This window comes from Gorilla gorilla, chromosome 20 (assembly GCF_029281585.2).
Source record: "Gorilla gorilla gorilla isolate KB3781 chromosome 20, NHGRI_mGorGor1-v2.1_pri, whole genome shotgun sequence".
Taxonomy (NCBI): Eukaryota; Metazoa; Chordata; class Mammalia; order Primates; family Hominidae; genus Gorilla; species Gorilla gorilla.
In genome coordinates this window covers 12691114-12703733 of record NC_073244.2, presented here as the reverse complement: position 1 = coordinate 12703733, position 12620 = coordinate 12691114, and the positions used below count along the sequence as shown (strand labels likewise).

Below are 12620 nucleotides of genomic sequence, written 5' to 3'. Positions count from 1 at the left end.
AAATTTTTTAAAAAGACCCAACCATGTGCTGCCTACAAGAGACCTACCTAACATGTAAAGACACCCACGGGCCCAAAGTAAAGGGATAGAAAAAGATATAAGCAACTATATATTTTTACCTCTCTGAGCCCCAATTTTCTCATCCCTACATGAGAAAATCCATTTCTCATATGGTCTTCCGGTGAGATGACCCTTAATTAATTAAGCAGGTAAATAATAAAGAGATGGTCATGGATACCTTCACAGGTGGAGTTTCTAGAGATGAATCCAACTTGACAGCTGCAACTGTAGCTTCCCATGGAGTTGACACAGTCAGAATGCTCAGGGCAGACCGTGCTGGTGAGGCACTCATTGATATCTGAGAAGCAGTGGAAGAGGGTGAGCAGGTAAGAAAGTGGGTGCCTTAGTTCAGAAATACACGAACTCACCCCACTGATAGATATCCACCCAAGACCCATCCCTGGGAGCCTGAGAGCATTACCAGTACAGGAGAAATTGCCCGGCTTTCCTGGGACCCAGTCATTTCCAGTGGGAGAAGAGAAACCATCTAAACAGCTGCACTTGTACCTCCCTGACAGGTTTTTGCAGGATGAGTTAGGACCACAGGGCTGAGGGCTTTGAGAACATTCATCAATATCTAGACAGAGAATTGGAGTTACAAATTTACTTATACTAGATAGAAGACTGTATTTTTCAAAAAAAAAAAAAAAGTTAAAACAATATCTCCCATCCCATATGCACTTCACTTTGGTACTTCTTCCATCAAGCAGTGGAAGGTATGTCCCCATCTTGAATCTGAGCATGCTTGTGACTATGGTGGAAGTGACACTAGGTCATAAAAATATCATGTACTTCCAGCTTGTTCTCTTAGGATGCTTATCCTTGGAATCCAGCCACCATATTGTGAGGAAACTCAACCATCCATGAAATTTTACAGTGACCAGGAATTATTTACATGATCAGAGAGAGGAAGGGTGGGGAAGTAGGAAGGAAGGAAGGAAGGAAGGAAGAAAGGAAGGAAATCATGTTTGCTAGCAATACTAGCTAGCAATGCTGTGACAGGAACAAAACCCTCAAATATCAATATTAACCTTGAATAGAAATGGCCTAATGCTCTACTTAAAAGATATAGATTGTTAAACCAGATAAAAAATTTTTTAAAAAGACCCAACCATGTGCTGCCTACAAGAGACCTACCTAACATGTAAAGACACCCACAGGCTCAAAGTAAAGGGATAGAAAAAGATATAAGCAACTATATATTTTTACCTCTCTGAGCCCCAATTTTCTCATCTCTACATGAGAAAATCCTTTTCTCATATGGTCTTCCGGTGAGATGACCCTTAATTAATTAAGTAGGTAAATAATAAAGAGATGGTCATGGATACCTTCACAGGTGGAGTTTCTAGGGATGAATCCAACTTGACAGCTGCAACTGTAGCTTCCCATGGAGTTGACACAGTCAGAATGCTCAGGGCAGACCGTGCTGGTGAGGCACTCATTGATATCTGAGAAGCAGTAGAAGAGGGTGAGCAGATAAGAAATTGGGTGCCTCAGTTCAGAAATACATGAACTCACCCCACTGATAGATATCCACCCAAGACCCATCCCTGGGAGCCTGAGAACATTACCAGTACAGGAGAAATTGCCCGACTTTCCTGGGACCCAGTCATTTCCAGTGGGAGAAGAGAAACCATCTAAACAGCTGCACTTGTACCTCCCTGACAGGTTTTTGCAGGATGAGTTAGGACCACAGGGCTGGGGGCTTTGAGAACATTCATCAATATCTAGACAGAGAATTGGAGTTACAAATTTACTTATACTAGATAGAAGATTGTATTTTGCAAAAAAAAAAAAAAATGAAAAAGTTAAAACAATATCTCCCATCCCATATGCACTTCACTTTGGTACTTCTTGCATCAAGCAATGGAAGGTATGTCCCCATCTTGAATCTGAGCATGCTTGTGACTATGGTGGAAGTGACACTAGGTCATAAAAATATCATGTACTTCTACCTTGTTCTCTTGGGATGCTTATCCTTGGAATCCAGCCACCATATTGTGAGGAAACTCAACCATCCATGAAATTGTACAGTGACCAGGAATGATTTACATGATCAAAGAGAGGAAGGGTGAGGAAGTAGGAAGGAAGGAAGGAAGAAAATCATGTTTGCTAACAACACTAGCTAGCAATGCTGTGACAGTAACAAAACTCCCACATATCAATATTAACCTTGAACAGAAATGGCCTAATGCTCCACTTAAAATATATAGATTGTTACACCAGATTTTTAAAAAAAGTTGGGGGTGGGGGAGTACCTACATTCAATACCCAGCCAGCTTTGACTTGATTTTCCTACCAAATGCTGGAGGGTTTGAGGGGACATGAACTCACCTTTGCAGCGCACTCCTGGACCCTTGAAGTGATTTTGCCCATTGCTGGACAGGAAGCCTCGTTTGCAAGTGCAATAGTAACTGTCCACTGTGTTGGTGCAGGTGGCATAAGCTGGGCACAAGGTACTGTCTCTACAGTTATTACCTAAGCAGTGTATAAAGAAAAGTTCAGATAAGATTAGAGCATTAGAGTGAGGCTGCAAGGGAACCCAGCATACAAGGGTGGAGGTGACTGTTATGGGTTGGATTGTGTTCCTCCCAAAAGATACGTTACAGTCCTAAACCCTGGTACCTGCGAATTTCATCTTATTTGGAAACTGGGTCTTTGTAGATGCAATTAAGATAAAAGTTAAGATGAAGTAGTGCTGGAGTAGGGTGGGCCACAGGTGTCCTTATAAGAAGAGAAGAGACACACAGACATGCACAGGGACAGTGCCATGCAACAGTGGAAACCGGGATCAGAGTGATATGTCTAGAAGCCAAGGAACACCAAGGATTGCCAGCAATAACAAAAGCCTTAAAAAAAGGCATGGAACAGATTCTGCCCTATAGCCTTTGGAGAAAGACTGGCCCTGCCAGTACCTTGAATTCACACTTCTGGACTCCAGACCTTGAAGAGAATAAATTTCTGTCATTTTAAGCAGCCCTAGGAAACTGATACAGCAACCAATCATATTTAACCGTGTACCTCAAAGATCCTAGACCCTTTCTACTCAGAGTAGGGTCTGTGAGTCAGCCACATAAGCATCGCCTGGGAGTTAGATGGAAATGCTAAATCCATTGAATCAGAATCTGCATTTGAACAAGATCCCAGGTGATGTGTGTGCACAGGGAAGTTTGAGAAGCACTCATCTGGATCCTTGCTACCCAAAGTATCCACAGACCAGTATCACCTGCCTCCCCTTGGATTCCAAGAACATCTTGGAAAATCAGGTACTGATTCAGCAGGTCTGGGGAAGGGGGCCGGGGATTTTGCATTTCTAACAAGTGCCTGGAGGATGCCAATTCTGTTGCTCCATGGATCACACCATGAACATCCAAGCACTAGACAGAAAAGTGTGAGAGTGAAAACTGCAAATTTCGGGACAAGGCAGATCTGAGTTCAAGTTCCAGCAGCAAACGTCAAAGCCAAGAATGGTAGCTGTTCCCCCAAACCCATTCCACCCTCTTCCTTATAATAATAGAACCATCCAGTTTAGGACTGCATTCCCAGCTTCTCTTGCAGCTAGCTGTGGCCACCTGGTGAAAATCTGACCAAGGAGAATGAATAGAAGTGATGTGTGTACTGTCTGGTCATGCCCTTGAAAAGAAAGAGCATACTCTACACTTTTTCTCCCTTTTCACACAGGCTGGAAGATGGACAGACTGGGGTGATCCATTTCCAACCATGGGGATGAGGCTCACACCTAAGGTTGGAGAGGCAACAAGGCAAAAGGCACCTGGGAGACGGAATGACCTCCTAGGCAAGGTTGTTCCACGACCCTGTTCCATCTTCAAGTTGGAGATTTATGAGACAGATAAAAATAAACATCTGCATTGTTTCATTCATAGTTATTTTGTTTCTATGGAAACAATCAACACTCTATCCTAACCAATCCAATCTTGGGACAAGTGATTTCACGTCTCTGTACCTCAGGTTGCCTGTTTAGCCACCACATTTAATAAGCCTCCAAGCCCTGTTGATCCCCCTTCCCAAATATAATTTGACAATTACCCATTTAACCCCACCACCTTGGCTATGCCTGATCCAGATCTTCCTCTGAATTTAACATTTCTATATACCCCATTGTCCTCCACAATCTTCTACTCCACACCATGGTCATCTCTGAATGCACATTTGATCTCCCACCTCCACCCCTTGCCTATAATGCTCTTTGTTCTCCTTAGAAATAAAACTCAAATTACTCAACATGAACTGCAAAGCCCCCAGTGACCAGACCCAACCACATCGTTCAGCCTCATCATGTCACTTTCTCTTTGCACTCCATTTCTAGCCTTCCTACCGCAGGGCCTTTGCATGCGCTGTTCCCTCTGCCTCTGCTTTGCCTGGCCAGCTTCCACTCATTTTTCAGATCTTGCTTTAACATCACTTCCTCCAGGAAGCCTTCCCTGACTCCTCCACAGCTCCCTGAGCTCTTCTTTTATGGAATTCATCAAAACCGTGACTGCTTGATTGTTTCAGTGAGTTGCTCCTTCATGGCCACCTTCACCACCACACTGTGAGCTTCAAAAGGACAAGACCACAGGTGGGAGCAGGCTCCCAGGTGCTAGGAAAGAGGCTCACTTGCTGCTGTCATCCTTGTGGCAGGCAGAATAACAGACCCTTCCAAGAGGACCATGTCCTAATCCCTGAAACCTGTGAATATGTTATGCTCCATGGCGAAGGAGGAATTAAGGTTGCAGATGGAATTAAGGTTGCTAATCATGCTGATCTCAAGATGGGCATATTATCTTGGATCATCCAGGGGCAATGAATGTAACCACAAGAGTCTTTCTAAGTGAAAGCTGAAACCAAGAAAAGCATCATCAGAGTGATGTGATGTAAGAAAGAGCTGGCCAGCCATTGCTGGCTTTGAAGCTGGGGGAAGGGGACATGAGCCAAGAAACATGGTTGACCCTAGATACAGGAAAAAGTAAGAAAATAGTTCTTCCATACAGTGTCCAGAAGGAACGCAGCCCTGCCATTGCCTCTGTTTTAGCCCAGTGGGACCTATTTCAGACTTCTGACCTCCAGAATGATAGGTAAGTTTTTTTTTTGTTTTAAGGGACCAAGTTTGTGGCAATTTGTTACAGCAGCCACAGGAAACGAACACCATTCCCAATACCCATATGTGAAAATAAAACATGACTCAGAGAGGTTGAGTGACTTACCCAAAGACACACAGCTGGAGAGCAGCAGAGCCAGACCTTTCAAAATCCAAAGTACATGCAAGAGATGGAATCAACCTAAGTGTCTATCAGTGGATGAATGGGTGAGGAAGATGTCACATACCTACTCAATGGAATATCATTCAGCCATAAGAAATAATGAAATCGGGCGGGCGTGATGGCTCACGCCTGTAATCCCAGCACATTGGGAGGCCGAGGCGGGCAGATCACCTGAGATCGGGAGTTCGAGACCAGCCTGACCAACATGAAGAAGCCCCCCGTCTCTACTAAAAATACAAAAAAATTAGCCAGGCATGGTGGTTCATGCCTATAATCCCAACTACTCAGGAGGCTGAGGCAGGAGAATCACTTGAACTGGGGAGGCAGAGGTTGCGATGACCCAAGATTGCGCCATTGCACTCCAGCCTGGGCAACAAGAGCAAAACTCCGCCTCAAAAAAATAAAAAATAAAAAAAGAAAGAAAGAATGAAATCCCATCATTTGCAGAAACATGGATGGAACTGGAGGACTGGAGGACATTATGTTAAGTGAAATAAACCAGACACAGAAAGACAAATATTGAGTGTTCTCGTTCCTACGTGGGAGCTAAAAGTCATCATCATCATTATCTAATGGAGGTAGAGAGCAGAATGACAATTACCAGAGGCTGGAAAGGATAGTGGGGAAGGGGGATAAAGAGGGATTGACTGGTTGGTACAAAAACCACAGTTAAATGGAAGGAATAAGATCTAGTGCTCAGTAGCACAATAGGGCAACTACCTATGAGTCAGGACATGTGACATTTGTCTTTCTGTGCCTGGTTTGTTTCACTTAATGACCTCCAGTTTCATCCACGTTGCTGCAAATTGTGGAATGTCATTCTTTTTATGGCCGAATAGCAATCCGTTGTGTATGCAGACCACATTGTGTTCATCCATTCATCTGTTGACGGACACTGAGGTGGATTCCATATCTTGACTATTGTGAATAGTGGAGTTGGGTTTTTTATCAAAGAAAGATGGGAGTCATGGGAGGATTTCGAGCAGAGTAGGGACACAACACAAGGTTTTAACATGAGCCTTCTGGCCACTGGTTGGAAGACGAACTATAGAAGATCAGAAATAAACTGACCAAGGAGGGGGTGACTGCACTTGTCCAGGTGAAAGATGTCAGTAGATACAACCCAGAGGGGATCAATGAAGGGAATGCAATTCAGGATTTTTTTAAAGCAACACTAACAAAATTTGCCGATGGATTGGATGTGAGGAGTGAAAAGAGAGGAACCAACGATAATGCCAACATCAATTAGGAGTATGGAAAAACTAGAAAGTATCATAAAAACAGAAGGAATGGATCATCGTGATTGTGACATTATTCACCCTGTTTTTGTTACACATTTGGTTTTGAGATCTAAGTTCTTTGCTCCTATAATGTGCCTTGTTTATTTCCCTTCCCTGCATGAGGCCTCAGATGGTATCTCTCTTCTCATTTCCAGCTTCCTCTTTCATCTGTAGAGGCAACATTTCTCTATGCAGACTTCCGGCATTTTATCACTTGTGGTCTCTTAATGCTGTAAGTTTCCCATCATCCTCTTCCACTAGCCCTCTCCCTCACAACTGAAACCCACCAAGGTCAGAGTAACAACCCGGTCTTGTGGGACTGGGTACCTGTCCACCTCCCCATCTCATCTCCTGCCTTGTGTCATCAGTCACACTCACCTTCGCTCGGTCCTCCAAATTCTTTCCAACCTCAGGACCTTTGCACCCACCGTTCTGGCCACCAGGCACGCCCTATCCCACCCTGCCCCTTTGCCTGGGTAACATCAATTCATCCATCCTTTAAGTCCACTGGAACATCACTTCCTTGAGAAAATTTTCCCAACCATCTCAATAAAGCCCTTTTGAAAAAGTCCTACAAAGGGGCCAGGCGCAGTGGCTCATGCCTGTAATCCCAGCACTTCGGAAGGCTGGGGTGAGCAGATCACCCAAGGAGTTCAAGACCAGCCTGGTTTCTAGTGAAACCCCGTCTCTACTAAAAATACAAAAAAATTAGCCGGGCATGGTGGCGGGTGCCCGTAGTCCCAGCTACTCGGGAGGCTGAGGCAAGAGAATGGCGTGAACCTGGAAGGCGGAGCTTGCAGTGAACCGAGATAGCACCACTGCACTCCAGCCTGGGCAACAGAGCGAGACTCTATCTCAAAAAAAAAAAAAATGAAAGATGAGCTGTTAACACAATATAGACTAAGTTGCTAAGTTGCCCAAAGAAGAACCAGGAAACAGAGACACTGGGAACAGTTGTATTAGTCTGTTTTCATGCTGCTAATAAAGACATACCCGAGACTAGGTAATTTATAAGGGAAAGAGGTTTAATTTGACTCACTGTTCCACATGGCTGGGGAGGCTTCACAATCATGAGGAGCAAAATTATGTCTTACTTACATGGCAGGAGGCAAGAGAGCTTGTGCAGGGGATCTCCCATTTATAAAACCATTAGATCTCGTGAGACTTACTCACTACCACGAGAACAGTATGGGGGAAACCATCCCCCATGATTCAATTATCTCCAACTGGCCCCGCCCTTGACACGTGGGGATTCTTACAATTTAAGGTGAGATTTGGATGGGGACATAGCCAAACCATATCAACAACTACGAACTGACAATGTCTTTCTTCCTTTATCCAGCAAGAGTTTATGTAGAAGATGAGAGTATTTAACAAAACATAAAGAAGTCACTTTTTTTTTGCACATTGAGTTGTAGTTTGAGTAAATTCCATCCCTACTCTCGCTACACTACCATTTATAAAGCTCATACTACATACCAGGTGGTTTCCAAAGCTACCTCTTTGAATTAAAGTTTCACAACATCCCTATTGTTATCTGTATTTCACAGCTTGGGAAACTGAAGTTCAGAGAGGTTATGTGAATTATCTGAGATCACACAGCAATTCTAAGCACAAAGGAAAGAGCCTGAAGTGAGAATCAGGAGACTTGCATGTTAACCCTTGCTCTGCCGCTAACTAGCTCCCAGCAAGCATCTGGATGAGGCTCAGCTTCCTGGGATGTTTCCCGGGGAGAAAACTTTCTCTACCCCTTCAGGCATCTGCATTCTCTCTGGCCAACTTACCCTTTGTGTTTGGTTTCTGTGTGGGTCTTATGTGCCTTTCCCAGCTGTGCATAACACAACATCCTGTGAAGAAAGAAAAGAAAAACACCATGAACCACCAAAAAAAAAAAAAAAAAAAAAAAAAAAACCTTTTGGGCTCAACCTGCAAAATTACTCCTGGCTTGGCCCCACAGAAATAGGTTTGAAGAGGCTAGATGACAAACCTAGTTAAGGAACAAACATACGCTATTTTGCATAAGCTTAACAATGACCATTCCTGGTTTTCTGCACTTTGCTTTTGCTTTTCATTTTGTCTGTCTTTATCTTCTTTTTCTTTTTGATTAAATAGTTCCAGGCTAAGCACTGTGGTGCACACCTGTAATCCCAGCCCTTCGGGAGGCCAAGGTGGGTAGATTGCTTGAGCCCAGGAGTTCAAGACCAGGCTGGGCAATATGGCAAAACCCCATCTCTACAAAAAATAGAAAAACTCTCTGGTCATAGTGGCACATGCCTGTAGCCCCAGCTATTCAGGAGGCCAAGTTGGGAGGATCACTTGAGACCAGCAGTTTGACACCGGCCTGGACAACACAGTGAGACTTTGTCTCTACAAAAAAAAAAAAAAAAAAAAAAAATTTAAATTAGCTGGGTGGTGGTGACAACTTGTAGCCCCAGCTACTCAGGAGGCTGAGGTGGAAGGATTGCTTGAGCCCAGGAGATCGAGACTGCAGTGAGCCAAGATCATGCCACTGCACTCCAGCCTAGGTGACCCTGTCTAAAAAAAAAAGTTCTAGTTGATTTTCGAAAACATACATTAAAGCATGCATTCTCAAAAGGGGTGATATCTCCTCAAAGGACCCAAACTTGGTTCTCAGGAAGAGATCTTTTTAAGCTTACTCTTTTATGTATAAGATACATATGTATATACAGAAAATACATATATAGGTATACAGTATATCTGTAGTATTAACATTTCATGAGAGGGTAGGGCAATTCGTTTTTCTTTCCTTTTTTTTTTTTTTTTTTTTGAGATGGAGTCTCACTCTGTTACCAGGCTGGAGTGCAGTAGCACAATCTAGGCTCACTGCAACCGCCAACTCCCTGGTTCAAGCTATTCTCCTGCCTCAGCCTCCCGAGTAGCTGGGATTACAAGCACGCACCACCACGCCCAGCTAATTTTTGCATTTTTAGTAGAAACGGGGTTTCACCATGTTGGCCAGGATGGTCTCAATCTCCTGACCTCGTGATCTGCCTGCCTCAGCCTCCTAAAGTGCTGGGATTACAAGCGTGAGCCACCGCGCCCTGCCCATTTTTTAATGTTTAAAGGCAATGCAGCCCTGCTGCATTTAGGTCTCCTGCACCATCATCATTATCGCCATCATTATCACTATCATCATCACCATCATCATCTTCATCATCACCATCATCATCATCATTATTATCGCCATCATCACCATTATCATCATCACCATCACCATTATCACCATCATCACCACCATCATCATCACCACCATAATCACCACCATCACCATCTTCATCATCATTATCACACCATCATCACCACCATCATCATCATTATCCCTATCATCACCATTATCATCATCACCATCATCACCAACTTCATGGTCATTATCACACCATCATCATCACCATCATCTTCATTATCCCTATCATCACCATTATCATCATCATCATCACCACCATCACCATCATCATCACCATTTTCATCATCACTATTATAACCACCACCATCATGATCATCACCATCATTATCATCACTATCATTATCACAACTCTTTGCTGATTATCTTCAGGGCAGAATAGGGAGTGTTAATGGTTAATACCATTGCCAACACCCCAAAATAACAACTCTGCATTCCTACATTTGATGTCCACAGGCCACCTATTTCTTCTAATGTAGCCTGCCAGTCAACAAGTCCCACAGATCTAAACTCCCAAATTCTATCTATTATTACTAACAAAAATTCTTCTGCTCATTCATTAATTATTTTAGAGGTAATTCAGCATACTGTTTAGGCATACAAAGTCTGAAGTCAAAATCCTTAGGTTTAAAAATCTGGCTTCACCAATTAATGATTGTGTGGCCTTGAGGAAGTTATTTAATCTCTTTGTGCCTCAGTTTCCTCCTTGGTAAAATAGGGTATTCAGATCCACTCTTCAACAGCAGAGGAAACCCATACTTGCTACTTAGAATATGTCCCCGATATCCTCCATTCTTAAATTTGATCCAATGACCAAAACACACAAGACATAGAAGAAAAACCAGAAACACAGAAGATAAACAAGGCTGAGACAAACTGACACCTGAAGAAAGAGAAATAAGAGCACAGGAAGGCTCTACCTCATCGTTCAGGACTCAGCTCAAACTGCCCCTCCTCAACCCCAGACTTCTCCCGTCAACATAACTCCCGACCACATTCTATAACAACTTCTTTCGCAGCACTTATCACTACCTGAAATTCCTATGTTTACTTATTATTTGGGGCAACATAGTATAGTGGAAAAGCTTACAGACTCTGAAGTCAGACTGCCTGGCTTGAAATCCTGCCTCTACCCCTTATTGACTAAGTGGCCTTGGGAAAATTATTTTATCTCTTTTGCCTCAGTTTTCTCACTTGCAAAATAGGACTAATAATGACCCAATGTCATAGAAATGTTGTGACAATTGGATACACTCTATGTTTAAAGAAGTTACAGCAGTGCTAAGTGGGCTATGATCGTCTGTGCCTTCTTTCCTGTCTGCTCCTACCCACTAGAATACCAGCCTCAAGAGTGCAGGAACTTAGTCTTTTTTTCTCACTGCTATATCCTCTAGTGCCTAGAACAGCACCTGACACACAGGACTTGCTCAGGTCAAATGAATGACTATAGAGAAAAATCTATCCTAACAGATGGACTTCCCTGAGCTATGGAATTTTGTCAAAGGTTCCCCGAATGAAGGTGTTTGCAGCATCCAGCCTGGACTTATGATCTCTTGGCTGGACCATCCATGGCCCTCCCATTTCTCCTGAAGTCTATTTCCAACCCAGGCCTCCCCTAGCCCTCCCCATTCAGCCTCACACTCACCCCAGAAGAGGAGCAGGTTGAAGCCACGCATTATGCTGTGGTTCTGTCATTCAAAGAGAAGAAACTTTTCTACTAACGCTGGGTTTTCAGTAACCAGAAGGTGTGCGAAGAGGGGAAGGCAGAGTCAGAGTTGCTCAATGCTGCCTGGTCATCATAGCCCTTTTTGCTGAGTTGCTGCAACTAAAAGACAGCCTAGAAAATCCTAATTTCCCCCTTTTTTCACAATAAAGAGAAGTTAATCTGCCTAATGTGTGTCATTCTCTCTCTCTCTCTCCTTCCCACCGTCTCTCCCTTTTTCTTTCCCATCAACATCTATCTCCCATCTCTCAACACCTTCTTTCATTGCACCCAATAAAGGAGCTTCCGCTTCCTGCCTCCAGTGAAGCAAATCTCAGCCTTCAGGGTCTCTTCCCAGTCTCCCATATAAAGACAGCCATCACAACCATCATGTACCAGGCACTGTGCTAGGCACATTGACAACAAAGTGTAATTTCATTATCATGTTAACCTCATAAAGTAGGAATTCCCCTCCCTCCCTCTATTCACCAACAAAATGGAAACTGAGACTTGCAGAGGAGTTATAACTTGTCCAAGATCTCTCAGACTTGAGATTTGAACCCAGGACCCTCTGACTCCAGAGTCAAGAGCTTTAACCATCTTATTTTCCTTCAGATCTCAACTCTGTCTGACGACTATACAGCAACACTTCTACCCCATTCCCAGCTTCCTAACTCTCTCTGGTAACATCTTAGGGTCTCACAAGGGCAGACCCTCAGACAAGGATTCCAGCAAAAGTAGTTTATCAAGAAGGTGGCCCCAGAAAACACCAGCTGGGGGAGGAGAAAGTGAATCAGGAAGGGCAAAGAGCCAATACTGGGTGTGTCTTCAAACAAGTTACATGGTGAGAAAGTGGAACTTAACCTCCCCAGGGATGACTGGGGAGCAGCATGGAACATACTCTTCAGTTATTCCAACCGAGGGGTGAGGGAGCTGAGGTATTTATATCCCACCTACTGTCAGTCATGGGTTGACTTGAGGCTTGCTCCTAGAGGGTGTCAACCCCTTGAATCTTCAGGCCTGGCCTCCAAGCAGATAGAATGGGCTCCAGTTGATGTAATCCCACTGATAACAAAGTGTAGTGACTGGCAGATATTGAAGCAGTGTCATCCATC

The 12620-nt window shown here is 43.7% G+C and overlaps 1 protein-coding gene across 2 annotated transcripts in view; it reads right to left on the bottom strand.

Moving 5' to 3' along the window:
• Nucleotides 1-11616, bottom strand: part of ADGRE1 (adhesion G protein-coupled receptor E1) — a 59658-nt gene extending 48042 nt beyond the window's left edge. For both annotated transcript variants that reach the window (XM_063701831.1, XM_063701832.1), the window contains exons 1-7: nucleotides 11449-11616; nucleotides 8386-8448; nucleotides 2395-2538; nucleotides 1632-1787; nucleotides 1389-1508; nucleotides 482-637; nucleotides 239-358 (exon numbers count right to left, since the gene is read on the bottom strand). In XM_063701831.1, the coding sequence (XP_063557901.1) occupies nucleotides 239-358; nucleotides 482-637; nucleotides 1389-1508; nucleotides 1632-1787; nucleotides 2395-2538; nucleotides 8386-8448; nucleotides 11449-11479 (790 nt within the window). In that variant the 5' untranslated portion in view covers nucleotides 11480-11616. The remainder of the gene's footprint in view (nucleotides 1-238; nucleotides 359-481; nucleotides 638-1388; nucleotides 1509-1631; nucleotides 1788-2394; nucleotides 2539-8385; nucleotides 8449-11448) is intronic.
• Nucleotides 11617-12620: the final 1004 nt, after the last annotated feature.